A 14,195-nucleotide genomic window follows, 5' to 3' on the forward strand; every position below is an offset into this window, starting at 1 on the left:
TCGATATTTTCATTTGCCTCGAAGGGCCTACATATAAAGGACATAAATTTCTTGAATTTTGTTCTTTTTTTAATTATTAAAATAAGCCGACTATAAAAGATGAAACTAAATGATAATCAAACAGTGATGGAAAAAATTGCAGTTTGTAAGAATGTAAAATCATTTATAATAATACATTTACTACCAACGTTTTTTATATTCTTCGTGGTTCATAAAATCTATACCGTTGCCAACATGTGAATTTAGACTGGGATAAGGGAAGTACTTCACTTCTTCCGATGGCCAATTGTTTGGGTTTTTTTGTTTTAGAACTTAAATTTTGATCCTGTTGTTTATGTTATTGATCTATCCTTATAACAACTTCCATTTATAGATTGGTTTAATTTATTTCATTTTATTTTATCTTTGATGGGTTTTTTTTTTTTTTTTTTTTTAAACGATTAGCTAACAACTCAAAGGTGACAATTTTTCCAAGTGGCTAACACTACATCAAAAGCTCAAATATTACCTAAAATTTGAAGTACTCTTGAGCTAACATAATGCTTCCCCCAAGTTATTCTGTAAGGTGAAATTTCATTTTATTAAACCTCAAAAGTGGAGAAATATCAATGTTAGACTTCATAGATACAAAATATCTAAAATTGGACTTTGACAAAAAAAGATCAGACAAAAATGCCCTTTCAACCCATTTTTCTCTTTTCATTCTCTCCTTCATTTCCACTCATAATAATTTTTTCTTTCTTTCGAATTATGATTCAACGCTCAAAAGAGCGATAAAAAGTAAGATTTTGAACAATGATTAGAGTGATAATTAGATGATTTAGATTGATGTGGATTTGAAAAAGTTTGAATTGTTTTGAAAAAGTTAAGATTTTGAATTTGAGATTTTTTCCAATGATTTTCGATGAAATTCATAGCTGTTTACAATAAAATTCAAAGATTTAAGATGATTTAAGATGTTTTTCGATGAAAATAAAAGTTTAAGATGTTTTAGGATGGTTTCTGATGACTTCCGATGATTTAAGATGAAAAAATAGGCTGAAATTGTATTTTTATCCGAATTTGAGTAAAAAATCCAATTTTAAATATTTTGTAATTATGAGATCTAGTTTTTATATTTTTTTCACTTTTGAGGTGTACCGATTGAAATATCTCTTCCGTAAATCATTTATCCATTTTTCTCTTATTATAATTTTTTTAAGGGTAATATAGCTAAATAGCCTCCCATATTTAGACAGTTTTGGATTTAGCCAACATTTGGTTAATTTCGTGTTAATAGCCAGCCCAATTTATTTACATAGATAAAAATACCAAAATAACCTCCCAACCGTTCCCGCCCATTAACATGCTGAAAATAAAACATTTAATACAGAATATTCTGATATAACCGCCCATTAATGTCATTAAGATCATTAAGAGAGCAAAAAAAATTTAGACCTAAAGAACACAAAAAACCTGTGAGAGCATTTCCAAACAAGAAAAATGGGAGAGCGCAAGACTGGGGCGGTGAAGTGGTTCAACGACATGAAGGGCTTCGGGTTCATCACCCTGGACGACGGCGGCGACGATCTCTTCATCCACCAGTCCTCCATCAACTCCGAAGGCTTCCGATCCCTCGCCGACAACGAGACAGTCGAGTTCGTCGTCGAGACCGATAACGGCGGTCGTACCAAGGCCGTCGATGTCACCGGTCCCGGCGGCGCTCCCGTCCAGGGCACCCGCGGCGGAGGAAGAGGCGGAGGCCGTGGTGGCGGAGGCTACGGAGGAGGCGGAGGCTATGGAGGTGACGGCGGTGGATACGGCAACGGCGGCGGTGGCTACGGAGGTGGAGGCGGCGGTTATGGCGGAGGAGGCTACAGCGGTGGCGGCGGTCGAGGCGGCGGAGGACGCGGCTATGGCGGCGGCGGTGGTCGCGGCGGAGGTGGAGGCGGTGGGAACAACTGATATTTGGGGTTTTTATTATTATTATTTTGGGTTTTTTTTTTCTTGGGTTTGATATTTGGGGATAGGTGTTTCGTTTTCAGTTTGCGCGCTTTGTTTGGTTGGTTATGTTTTTTTTTTTTTTTTTTTTTTTTTTTAATATACAGTATGTTCGTGTAAATAGATAGCCTATTTACAGTATGTTCGTGTAAATAGAAATCATATTTACAATATATTCGTGTAAATACGAAGCTTATTTACAGTATATTCACTGTAAATACAAAGCCTATTTACAGTGTATTCGTGTAAATAAACTGAAAAATTCTGGAAATATTTTGAGCACGAAAATTCTGGAAATTATGAATATATGGAAGACAAAATAATATCAATGAATGAAAAATTAATTCGAAATTAATTACCTAATGAATTGCAACGAAAATAGAAACTAATTACCTAAAGTCAACTTTGAAAATTTCCAAATACATAACAATTAATGACTGATATCTTTCAAAATCTGCTCAAAATTCAAATTTCAAATTTGAAAACTTCCCTATTCGGTTTCAATATTTAATTCGAAATTTATTTTAAAAAATGCCTAATTAAAATAGCGTAAGGACAAAAAGGTAAAATTAATTCAATTAATAAGCTGCCACGTACGCAAGATGGCTATTTACGGGAAATTAACGAAAGGTTGACTAAAACCAAATTACTAGTGTTTTAGATGGCTAAACAGCTAATTATTTGTTTTTTTAATCACACAAGTGGCTTTAGTCAAAAGCAAGATGGACAGAGATTAAAGTGATTTTATAGTCATTGTCAGATTATGCTAAAGTCGCTTCCAATGAATAAAGCCACACGTGGTATCACTATATAAACAAATTAAGGCATAAAAATATAATACGACACTTTTTTAGTCTTACTCGGAACACCTTTGTACTGGTGAAGGCAGAATTCATTTTTGCTTTCAGCCTAACTAACACCCTAACCCCCATGACTCACCATCTCATGAATCTAGACTCCACACCATCCTCGTCTCTCACTCATTTTAATCATTATTATTATTATGTTCTTAATTTGTCATTTTAATACAGTTACATCACAGTCACACCACTTGAACCCCGCTATTCACCTCCTACTTTTCTGTCGATAAAATAAATCACAAAAATGACATTCTAGTATTTTGTTCTACAGATATTGATCAGAAGATGATATAGGATTTCGATCATAGATCGATATATAGATATTCATCGCCACAAAAAAAAAAAAAAAAAAAACTCAAAATAATTAATTACATGCGATCAAGAAGATCACTGCTCTTTCTCTCTCAAAAAAAAAAAAAAAAAAAGATCACTGCTCGATCATGAACATCATCTTTCTGGGTCAGGGTGTGATCGACCGTGCGGCGGAGCATCGTTATTCGGTGGAGACGCGTCGGAGAAGACCACGGAGAACCAAACAAGGGCTGGGGTTACAAGAAGAATCAGCCCAAATGGAACCATCCAAAGCTCTCTATATTCAGCTTCGTATTCTCTTCTCCACCAACCAAGCACAAAACCCCCGCTCAAGCTCACCATAAACGACACCAACCAAACCACTATATTGGCAACTTTCTTGTCGTTTTCACCGTTTCTAGTATTTTTCAATACGTCCTTGTTTGGTGATGATGATGACCACATTATTAGAAGGTAATATTAAGCCTCCAAACTGTAAGTAACGTATTCGTGTCACTTACAGTGAAAATCGATGGTAAAAAAAAGAAAAGTAAAGAGTGACAAGATTATAAAGAGAAGAACATACCGTGCTTAATTAATCAAAGCTGTTGATGTTGATGAAGGAGCAAAAGATAAACGGTGAAGTGAGGATCCGAGAGGTATAGAAATAAATGGGGAGTTTTACGAAATATAAGAGCGTAGCTATGAAGCATATGTCGCTTTCTATCGAAAAATAAAATTAAACATTATAATAGCGCGATTACGTCTAAGGGTTTAGGCATAAGCAATTGCTGAGGCTATCTGGGGTAGAACTGATTTGATTTTTTTTTTATTATTATCATTTCCTTAGGTAGCTTCTTACGGTTCTATTAAACAACTTGACTGTAAATAAAAAATAAAATACATATATATGAGTGACCATATAATTAAGGCTTGAATTGTGTTGTTCAAATATAATAAAACTGCTGTAGTTGGTATTTGAATTGGATTCGGTGAAATGTATCGTAATACTAATGAAAAATGAGCCCAAGAGTTTTTTGGCTTTTCTCCGGGGGAGGTTTGGCATCACAACTTCACTAATTATTGGCTAATCTGTTGGATTGAATTTCGCAACCTGAAACAGGATTACTAGATGGCACTTCTAACATTGTTTCGTATGTTTTTCTTATTATTATGGAATAGTTTCTTCTTATTATTAATAACAATTTATCCTTTAGGAATTTTGTTTACACTAATTTAATTTTCTATAGTATTTACTATTTACAAATACTCACACATATTCATCATTTATCATGGTACTTGAATTTATAATTTTATGACATGTCTGGATAGTCTAGGAATGGCAACGAGTACATGTGCACATATTCTGGTACATGTACTTGTTTTTCCAAATGGGTCGGATAACGGGTAATACCCGTCGAATAACGGGTGTGAAAATGAATACCCGTGACCCGCTAACCCTTTTTCAAACGGCAAAGGTTGGTAGTACTCGTCAGGTAACAGGTGTGAAAATGAATATACTTATCAGGTACGTAATGGGTAATACCCGTCAGGTAGGCTGTGTGAATTTGAATACATGGGTCGGATAAACATTTCCCATGTTGTACCCGCACCCGTTTAAATGTTTACCCCGTTAACTTGTTTCAAACGGTTATTACGCGATCTGTTTAGATCGGGGGTAATGAGCGGGTAAACGGGATATCGGTGGGTAATAATGCCATCTCGATATACTCTTCCAAGCTTCACCTGAGGATACTCACCATTATGCGACGACCAATGTCACGTGACATCCTACTCAAGCGCTTTTCGTCAACCTTTCACTGATTTCACCTGGAGTTCGACGAAAAGCACAGCAATAAAAAATCCCTAAATCTATAGCCACATTCCTTAAGACAAAAAGAGTTTTAAGTCTACTCCCAAAGCCTTCAAAAAAAAAAAAAAACAAACAAACAGACTAACAGACAAAGCCAGTGGGTTTGGAATAGGGAATAATGGTTGACTAAACATTTAATTGGTTTTCACGGTCAAAGCTTATACGTTAACATTTTTCTTCTTGCTGAACAGCAGTGCAGTGCAGGTTAACCATTTTGACTTTTTTTTAGCCGGTCGGGTAAAAAATATGTCTTCCCCGATTACAGACATTTACTGTTTAATTTGCAAAATCTCACTTATTAATTAAGCAAAATCCGAACAGAATGTTAAGAATTAACAAATTATATCTCTCATTTTAAGGAAATTGAATACATAGCCAAGGAAGAAATTTGGCCAAGACTACATCCCACTCCCACATGGCCATAATAAATTTCTGCTGGACGTGCACATAAAATATTTTGATAAAAATATAACTCAAGTTTACGAATTCAACGCAGTTTTCCTCGAACTTTGTATTTATGGAAAAGATATCGGTGGGTAGTTATCCTTTAAGGTAGATATCTTTATAATCTTGCTTTATCATCAGTAAGAAGGGTAGTTCTCATTTTGCTGAGTCACGATGCTTACATAGTACATGATTAGTTTAAATTAAAATACAAACATCGAAGATATACATATTTTAAAAGCTTTTAAAACTTGCGTACTGTGAATGTTCCTATCAAATAACAAGCTAATTGATAATTTGCCTCATAATTTTTAAGTCTACGCGTAGTCTCTCTCTCTTCGGGACAGAACAGGGGAAAGGAAAAAAAAACCCTAATTTGAATCGCCGCCGCCGTCCCTCTGGGTTCGGACGCCGTCGTTGTCGCGGCTCCGATCCGGAGGGGAGGGCGGTTCTCCACGTGACCCACGTCTCAGTGGATGCTGTTTCTCTACCTCTTCGCCGCCGAGCCCGCTCGCCACCGCCGGTTCAGATCCGCCGAGCCCGCTCGCCACCACGTCTCAGTGGACCTCCTTCGGTCAGGTGGCCTCCAACGCCGCCCTCCTGGAGGCCCTCCACCACCACCCCGCCCTCCACGTGCTCGACCTGGGCGCCAGCCTCTGCACCCAGTGGCCCACCCTCCTCGAGGCCCTCGCCACGCGCTCCTCCGACGAGGACGCTCCCGCCACGAGGCTCACCGTGCTAGATCCCACCGAAGGTGGCGCCGCCATGACCACCGAGGTAGGCCGCCGCAGGGAAAAGTTCGCCGGGCTCATGGGAGTGTCCTTCCAGTCCGCCGTGGCCTCCGACCTCCCCCCCCGAGCCGCTCGGGGGCTCCACCAAGGGGAGGCCCTGGCAGTGAGCTGCGCGGGGGCGCTGAGGAGAGCGCGCTCGCCCTGCGCCCTCGTGGCGGCGCTGCGCGCGCTCAACCCCGAGTTCGTGACGGTGGTCGAAGAGGAAGCCGACTTCTGCAGCGGGGTCCATGGGGGTTTCGCGGGGCGCTTCGAGGAGTGACGAAGGTTCGCAGATCTGAGTGGTTTGGATCGGTTTTTGTGGTTGGTTTTTTGTTTTCAGTTTAGCTACAGGGTTCTTAGTTGGAGTATGGATCCTTTTAATTTTTATTATGCTTGTTTTGTTTTGGACTCGGATTAGCCGTAGTCGCATCTCCCGTAGTGGATTTCCTGTTAGGTTTTTATCTATGCAGGTTGAAGAGCCACCCTATTCGTGGTTATCGAACCGAGTTTGGTTGGATTTTTCCATCGCTATTCTTTTGGTTTTTTAACGAGCCTCTTGTGTGCTCTATTGGTGCTTGTAATTCTTCCCGTTGTTGGAAGTTTGCACATTTCGTATTTTTACCGGAACTTAGTGTTAGATTCACATCGACTTAGGTCTTGGTAATTCATGTACTAAGGTGTTATTCTCCTGTATTAATGAGTTTTTTACCATATTTTAATGGAAAATCCGTACTATTCAAAAAAAAAAAAAACTTGCGTACTCTCCGGTTTAAATCATTAAACCCTGTGTCCGTCTTATTCTTGTTATCACTTCATCCAAGATTAAATATGATTTTTTATTTTTGTCAGAAAGCTTAAATTATGAGGACATTATGACGTACTATAATCATAGCACAAATCTTAGATAAGCCTAGCCTATTAGTATGCCACTATGTCAGTATGTCTACATCAGAGCATGGTATTTCCAAATTCAAAATTATGTTCATGTCTATATTTACTTGTGCGCCACGTTCAATGTAATCAGTAAATTAAACTTTTGTGAGACACATATTTAAACCTTTATAAAAGGAAATTGATTTTCGGCCCGATTCACGAGCCCCGAACTAGGGCTGTACAAAACCGAACCGAAAATCGGATAAAACCGATATCCAAACCGAACCGAAACCGAAATTTGGAGCCACGTCAGCTAACCGAAATTCGGATTCGGATAACCCATCCGGTTTACAAAACTGGATCGGATATCGGATTTGATTTTGGGAAAATCTGGATATCGGCTATTTAACCGATTTTTTTTAATTAAAAATAAATATATATTAAAAAAAAAAGACTTGATCCTGTTGTATTGCGAGAATACATGGATGAAGTGGAAGCATTAAATTATTCTAAGCAAGTTGTTTCGGGATAAGATAATTAATTTGATATTTTATTTGACATATTCATTTGTTGTTTGTTTATTAAAACAAATTTATTTTAAATTTATGTCATTATTATTAACATATGATGGTCAAGTTGTCATAGAAGAACAAACTTATCATATATCAACTTCTACTGTTACTACAACTTGATTATGTGATCTATAAAGGTAACATAAAAATTCATTTGTTGTATAGTTTATTATGATCATTAGGGTTGTAATTTTAATTTTATATTATGATATTTACATGTGCATGTAGTTGGAGGCGAGTGTCATTTTGAATTTTATTTTTTTTTACTCAGTTTTAGATTATGTATTGTCATTTTGGAGCTTTATAAGAGTAGTTTGTACTCGTTTTTTGAATTTTTACAAACCGGATTTGGATTTTAGAAACTTGATATCTATTTTATAAAACTGGATATTAAACTGGATTTGAAATTTTACAAACTGGATAACCGAATTTTAAAAATTAGATACTGGACTGGATACTGGATTTAAGAAACCGGATAACCGAATTTCGGTTTTAGACTAAATTGGACCGGATACTGGACCGAGTTTTTAAAAACCGAAAATTCGGATTCGGATACTAAAAATGTCAAAAACCGAACCGAACCGATCCAGTTTCACCCCTACCCCGAACGATCCACTCACGTGATGACACGTGGCAACAAACTGCTACGTGTCATCACGTGAGTGGATCGTTCGGGCTCGTGAATCGGGCCGAATAACATTACTCTTTATAAAATTGCAAACTAGCCTACCCTATAATTAGGAATATAGCTGAAATATTAAATATAAGATAATATTAGATTAACTAGGAAAAAATGTTAGTCGGTTTAGTTTGTTCCTATTTTTGTGTTCACGATTGTCACAAATTGTACTCTATTTATTGAACTTTGTGGCTGGTATATATGAAAAAATATCCATTAAACTTACTGTTGATGTCATCAGACTTACTGTTGAGGTAGAGCATAATCGATCGTCGAGTTGACAAGCTGAAGATCGGCGTCGAGCCCACGAGTTGAAATGTTAAAGATCGAGGACGATCACCAAGTTGGAGCTGGAGACCAGACGACAATATATATGTCGTTTTGGTCAGGAATTAGGTTAAGGGTATTCTGGGTATTTCAATTCTGTCGGTTGCCCTAAATGTTTCTCTATAAATATGATGTACCCGTCACTTTTATGTGTGTAGAAAAGAAAAGAGAGAAAAGTCGGTACGGAGATAAAAGAGAGAACAAGTTTGTAAGCAATCATCGTATTGGATTTATAGTGATATTTGCAACGATAAAGTGGACGTAGATTTCACGTTGAGATTGAACCATTCTAAATTTGCGTGTTTGTTCTTTGCATTTGTTTTGTTTCATCTTATGATTGTGAGAGAGATTCTGCGTGAAATCCCAACACTTACATGGTATTAGAGCCATCTTAAACACCTAAACATATGGAACGAGAGAAAACCTTAGCCTCCAAACAGAAACTCCTTATCTTCTCTCACTGAAACACGAAACACAAATCTAGATCTAGGTTCTCTTTCTCTCCCCTGAAGCTGAATCCGGCAGAGACTCTTGTCACGGCCGGATGTCTTTGAGTTTCGAGGGCAAGTGTGGCGGAACGTGACCAAAGGAAGAGAGGCAAGAAAGGAGCTTGGTGCTACGGCTTGGGTTTCCAGCGAGTTTGCGGCGTGGTTCCTCAGCAACGGGTACAATGCGGAGTGACTCTTCGGCTACAAGAGTGCAACATAGTTCCTCGACGATGGCGTTGTGGCATGGCTCCTCGGCAACGGGGACGGTGCAGCGTGGCTCCTCGGCGATGGCATTGCAACTTGGCTCCTCAGCGACGGCACTGCGGCGTGAATCCTCATTGACGACGTTGGAGCGTGGCTCCTCGACGACAGCGCGGTGGCGTAGCTCTTCGGCAACGGGGACGGTGCGGCGCGGCTCCTCGACGATGGCGCAGTTGCGTAGCTCTTCGGTGACGGCGTTGTGGCATGGCTCCTCGACGAAGAGGGCAGTGCGGCGTGACTCCTTGGCAACATAAACAATGCGGTGTGGCTCCTCAGCGACGATGGTGCGGCATGGATCCTTAACAACGATGGGTAGTGCGCTGTGGTTCCTCAGCGATGAGGACAATGCGGCGTGGCTCTTCGGTTTTGTTTATCAAACTCTGGAGGCGATTTTAGATTTTATTTTAGTTTTTTCTTTTTTGTTTTAATAATGTTCGTGGATCTTTTATTATGTTGTTGCGTTTTAGGTGGTTTAGTTTGTTTTGGAAACGAATTAGCCATCGTCCACTATCTCGATGAGGATTTTTTTGTTAAGTTTTGATCTATACACGCTGAACAGTTATCTTCTTCCGTGTCATCGGATCGAGGATTGATTGGACCTACCCATCAACCATCATAGGTGTTTTGAAAAAGTTTTGATCTAGCTTCTTTTATCGGAAGCTAGGTGAATGCACAAAACGTGGTCTATGGTGTTCCTTGTACTAAAATGCTATTCTCCATTATTAGGTGTTTGACCTAATTTCTAATGAAAAGTTCGTGCTTTAAAAAAAAAACCATTTATACACATGAAGAAAAAAAGGAGCACACGATGGAGCTACGACCGATCCAAAAACAACCCAACTAGTGAAAATGCTCAGACATCTATTACACAACATCAATTGAATGGTAGTGAAAAAAAAAAAAAAATTCTTTCTGCCAGAGTTTCAAAACTCTTTTTTCTTTCCTGGCCATTTCCCCTCACCCAGGTTATGAGCGCCACCCTTGTGATGAAGTTTTGGACCTGGGGTAGGCCTTTCTTCTCTCCTATTTATTGTTTCTCTATTTTCTTTTAAACCTTCTTTGACTCCGCTATGCACTTTCTCCGACGGTTTACTCCGGCGGCCTTGGAAGTGCCGAACTTTGTGCTTCCATTGGCATTGGTTCTCTTAGATCTCAGTCGCTCCTCGATACAGCTCTCCAGCTACTCTCTTTCTCGTCCATGGCGGAGGTCCTAGTGACTATGTTTTCAGATCGGCGATTCGGTGCTCATCCCGATCCCACATTTCTCTGCGGCGAGGTCTCCGTAAGAATGAGTGAGAGGTACTTATCTTTTCTAACACCTTGATTTAGGAATCCGATAAGGATCAAATTTACGAGTGGCGGTTGAATTTACATTGCTGGAATACTGGTATTTAAGGGGAACCAAGAAAGTTTATATATTTTGACTGCTATTTTTATTTGTGTGAGTTTTGTTTTTTTTAGGGTTATTAAGCTATATAGCCACACGGATATAGTGGATTGAGATATAGCTCACCTTTAGTTAATTTCTTGTAAATAGCCAAGTAAATTTATTAACAGATTAATAAAAGACTTATTTAACACAGTCAAACATATATTTTAGGTAGTTAATAGGCTGACACATATGCAAGTTGGCTATTTACAAAGTATTTATCAAAGGTTGGCTAATTTACAATTCCTATAGTCCTAGGCTTATGTAGCCAATTTTTTGTTCTTTTTATTGTTATACCATGGTTATATATATCTAGTTTTAAATATTCTTGTCTATGCTAGTTAGTTGAGTCGTCTCAGTCATGTTATATGCTTTTCAACCGAGGTTCTTTTGGAACTTCAAAGCGTACAATTCTCGAGGAGGTGGGTTTAGGTTGTTTTCCAACCTCGTCGAGTACCCGCTGCGAATTTCCGCTTAATACGCAGGTATCGAACTTGAGGAGGTGGTCCTCCGTTTGGAGGTTGGACGCCGTACATTGGTAGGTCCTTGTTCGATTGATGTTTATGATTGCTGGTCTTGGGTTTGTAGGAGTTATTCTCTGATTTAGAGATAGAGAAATGCTTCGACAAAGCTCGAGTAGGTTCATTTTGCGTTTAGGTCTCGATAGTTCTTAGACAACATCTTATTCGGCTGGTCTAATTGGTTTAGGTATGGAATTTCAAATCTTTGTAACTTGCTCGTTAGTAGTTTTTTATTTTGAATGAAATTGCTCTGATTAAAAAAAAAAATCAAACAAATGAGACGTGAAGTTGGCTTTTTGTCATATTATATTATCGATTCACCATTTGAATTCCTTATCTTTTTGTCCAAATATGTAAATCTTGGACAAAACAAGACGAAAAAATTTGGATATATAGACGTGATGTTTACAAGATATTAATTCATTTAATGATATATATATCATCTAACTTTCAATGACTGAGTTTCAGTGGCAAAAAAAAAAAAAGATGACGGTTCAATCTCCACGGAAAAATATCCGACGTTCAAATTTAAAGGTTATTTCTTATGATGTTGTAATATTTCTTTAATACTCAATGAAATAGATGACAACTAAGATTGAAAAAACAAGAGTACATAAAAGAAATTTTAAACATCATCTATGCATCGCATACTTCATTTTGTTTATTTATTTAAATGATAAAGGAACCGTTGATTTGGAGTCTCAAACAGTTCAAGAATTTAAGGGGCCGTTTGGTTTAGTTTTCTAAACTCGTTTTCTGTTTTTAAATTCTGTTTTCTGATTCTAATTTTTAAATTTAAAAAACAGATTTAGAATTACGTTTCAGAATATTTTAAATGTTGTTTGGTTATGTTTTCCATTCAATTGTATAGAGATAAAACAGAAAACAACTTTTCATTGTTTTCTGTTTTCTAAACAAATTTCAAAGAAAACAGAAACATGATTCTAAATCTGTTTTCTGAATTTATAACCAAACAGTTTTTCTAAAACTGTTTTCTAGGATTTAGAATCAAAAAACAGAAAACAAAAATAGAAAAGTTAACCAAACAGGGGCTAAGTTTCCCGTACGTCCACATCATATATATTTAATTTTAAAAAGAAAAAAATTTACTTCGGTAGTTTAAAATTTTGTTCTCAAATTCAATAAACTATCGGTAAGTTAGTTTTTATTTTTCTCAGCACAAAGACAAAAAGAGTTGTACAAGCTAAAGTATTATCTTCACTAAAATCAGCGAGCTATGCTAAAATATATATATGTGGTCATGACTAAGCCATTGAGTTACGTGTAGCTACTCGATTCTTTTAACATTCTTTGTCCCTGAGAAATATCAGTGGACAAAATGAAATTATGCACGTCATGGATAAGATTTAAAAATTATATGGTTATGGATGGGCTTTACCATTGCGTGCATGTATCTCCGCGACTACGAAAACTACTACGAAAACTTTTTAAATTTTTCTTCTCAAGTGCATCAAGGAAAACTAAATTTAAGCGAATATCACGGTATATACACTTATTCCATTACGGCGAGTGGTATTGAAAGAATAGTACGTACGTAAGCCTAACAATCAAGGAGATCTCAAAAGTATCATCAAGATCCACCGAATTATTGATTTAGATGAACAAGAATACAAATGAAAGTGATACAGTAACAGTATACGTCCGAATTATTGATTTAGATGAACAAGAATACAAATGAAAGTGATACAGTAACAGTTAATGATCAAATGGTGCAATAAAAGATAAAACTAAAAAATGGTGCCAATCAATTGATATAAACCAGCACATGTGAATGATATGATCAATTTGGACGTTGTGAGTTAATGCTCATTACTCTCGCCCACATCAGCCACATGAGTGGGTCATCAATCGATTAGCTAGTTACACAATTGCCCTAGTAGCTAATACTGATAAATTAATATATATATATATATATATATATATATATATATAAAATTCTTTTTAAAGATTTATATGCTTTTATCTGAATATATAATAATTTATAAAAATTAAGGATAAATTACCTGGATCCGCCAGTCTGCCCCAACAATTTTTTTTTTCTAGCAACTTTAATCATAATAATTTATATATATAAAAAAAGATTTACCATATTTTTATTTATGCTCTTCTATACATATGATATGATATGATGGGACTCATCCGGTAATCCGAAAGAATTGTCACTTCTATTTCCAATAAGCAGCTACTTTCTAAATGCTTATTGAAAGTGACATTTCCGTTAGACAAATTGGTGTCTTTCATTGTTTAACAAAAGTGAAATTTTCGATAGGCTTAATAGAAATATGAATTTTCGTTAAGTAATTAAAAAAATTAAATTAAAATGGTAAATAAAATGGACTAAACCGTTAAAATTTTAAAAGAATGTACTATTATGTAAACTGAATTTCATCTTTATTATTTATTTTTTTAAAAAAGTAAAAACATTACAACAATATTATGAGTAAAACATTATATGTATTTATAAATTATATTTTATATAATAATATATGTATATTAAAACAAATTACATAAACTAAACTACATAACAATAATTATTATATAAAATTATTTATATAATAAAAAAATTATAAACTTAACTATATAATATATATGAAGAGATTGTTGTAGAGAAATATTTTAGAGGATTTGAGAGTTTGAGAGAGAATAAGGTTTAATTTGTGAATAAAATGGTAAGAAATGAGATGTATTTATAAGAGAAATAAATAATTGGGTTAAAATTTAATTTCTCAAACGTTCACTGCTTTAACCTCACCCGGCCCAAGGGTACAATTTTAGCATGCCATTTTCGACATGCCTTCTGCCATTT

At 36.6% G+C, this 14,195-nt stretch overlaps 1 protein-coding gene across 1 annotated transcript; it reads left to right on the forward strand.

Annotated features, from left to right (window-relative positions):
• Window positions 1-1,427: 1,427 nt before the first annotated feature.
• On the forward strand, window positions 1,428-1,944 carry LOC149400256 (cold shock protein 2-like). The gene has a single exon (XM_089613251.1). The coding sequence runs from the start codon at window positions 1,483-1,485 to the stop codon at window positions 1,942-1,944; it is 462 nt and encodes a 153-aa protein (XP_089469377.1). The 5' UTR covers window positions 1,428-1,482.
• Window positions 1,945-14,195: the final 12,251 nt, after the last annotated feature.

Source organism: Urtica dioica, chromosome 4, assembly GCF_054948205.1.
Source record: "Urtica dioica subsp. dioica isolate 48M chromosome 4, U.dioica_male_clone48M_v1_H2, whole genome shotgun sequence".
Taxonomy (NCBI): Eukaryota; Viridiplantae; Streptophyta; class Magnoliopsida; order Rosales; family Urticaceae; genus Urtica; species Urtica dioica.

Coding starts and splice junctions, on each gene's coding strand:
- LOC149400256 (XM_089613251.1), top strand. CDS start 1,483: ATGGGAGAGCGCAAGACTGGGGCGGTGAAGTGGTTCAACGACATGAAG.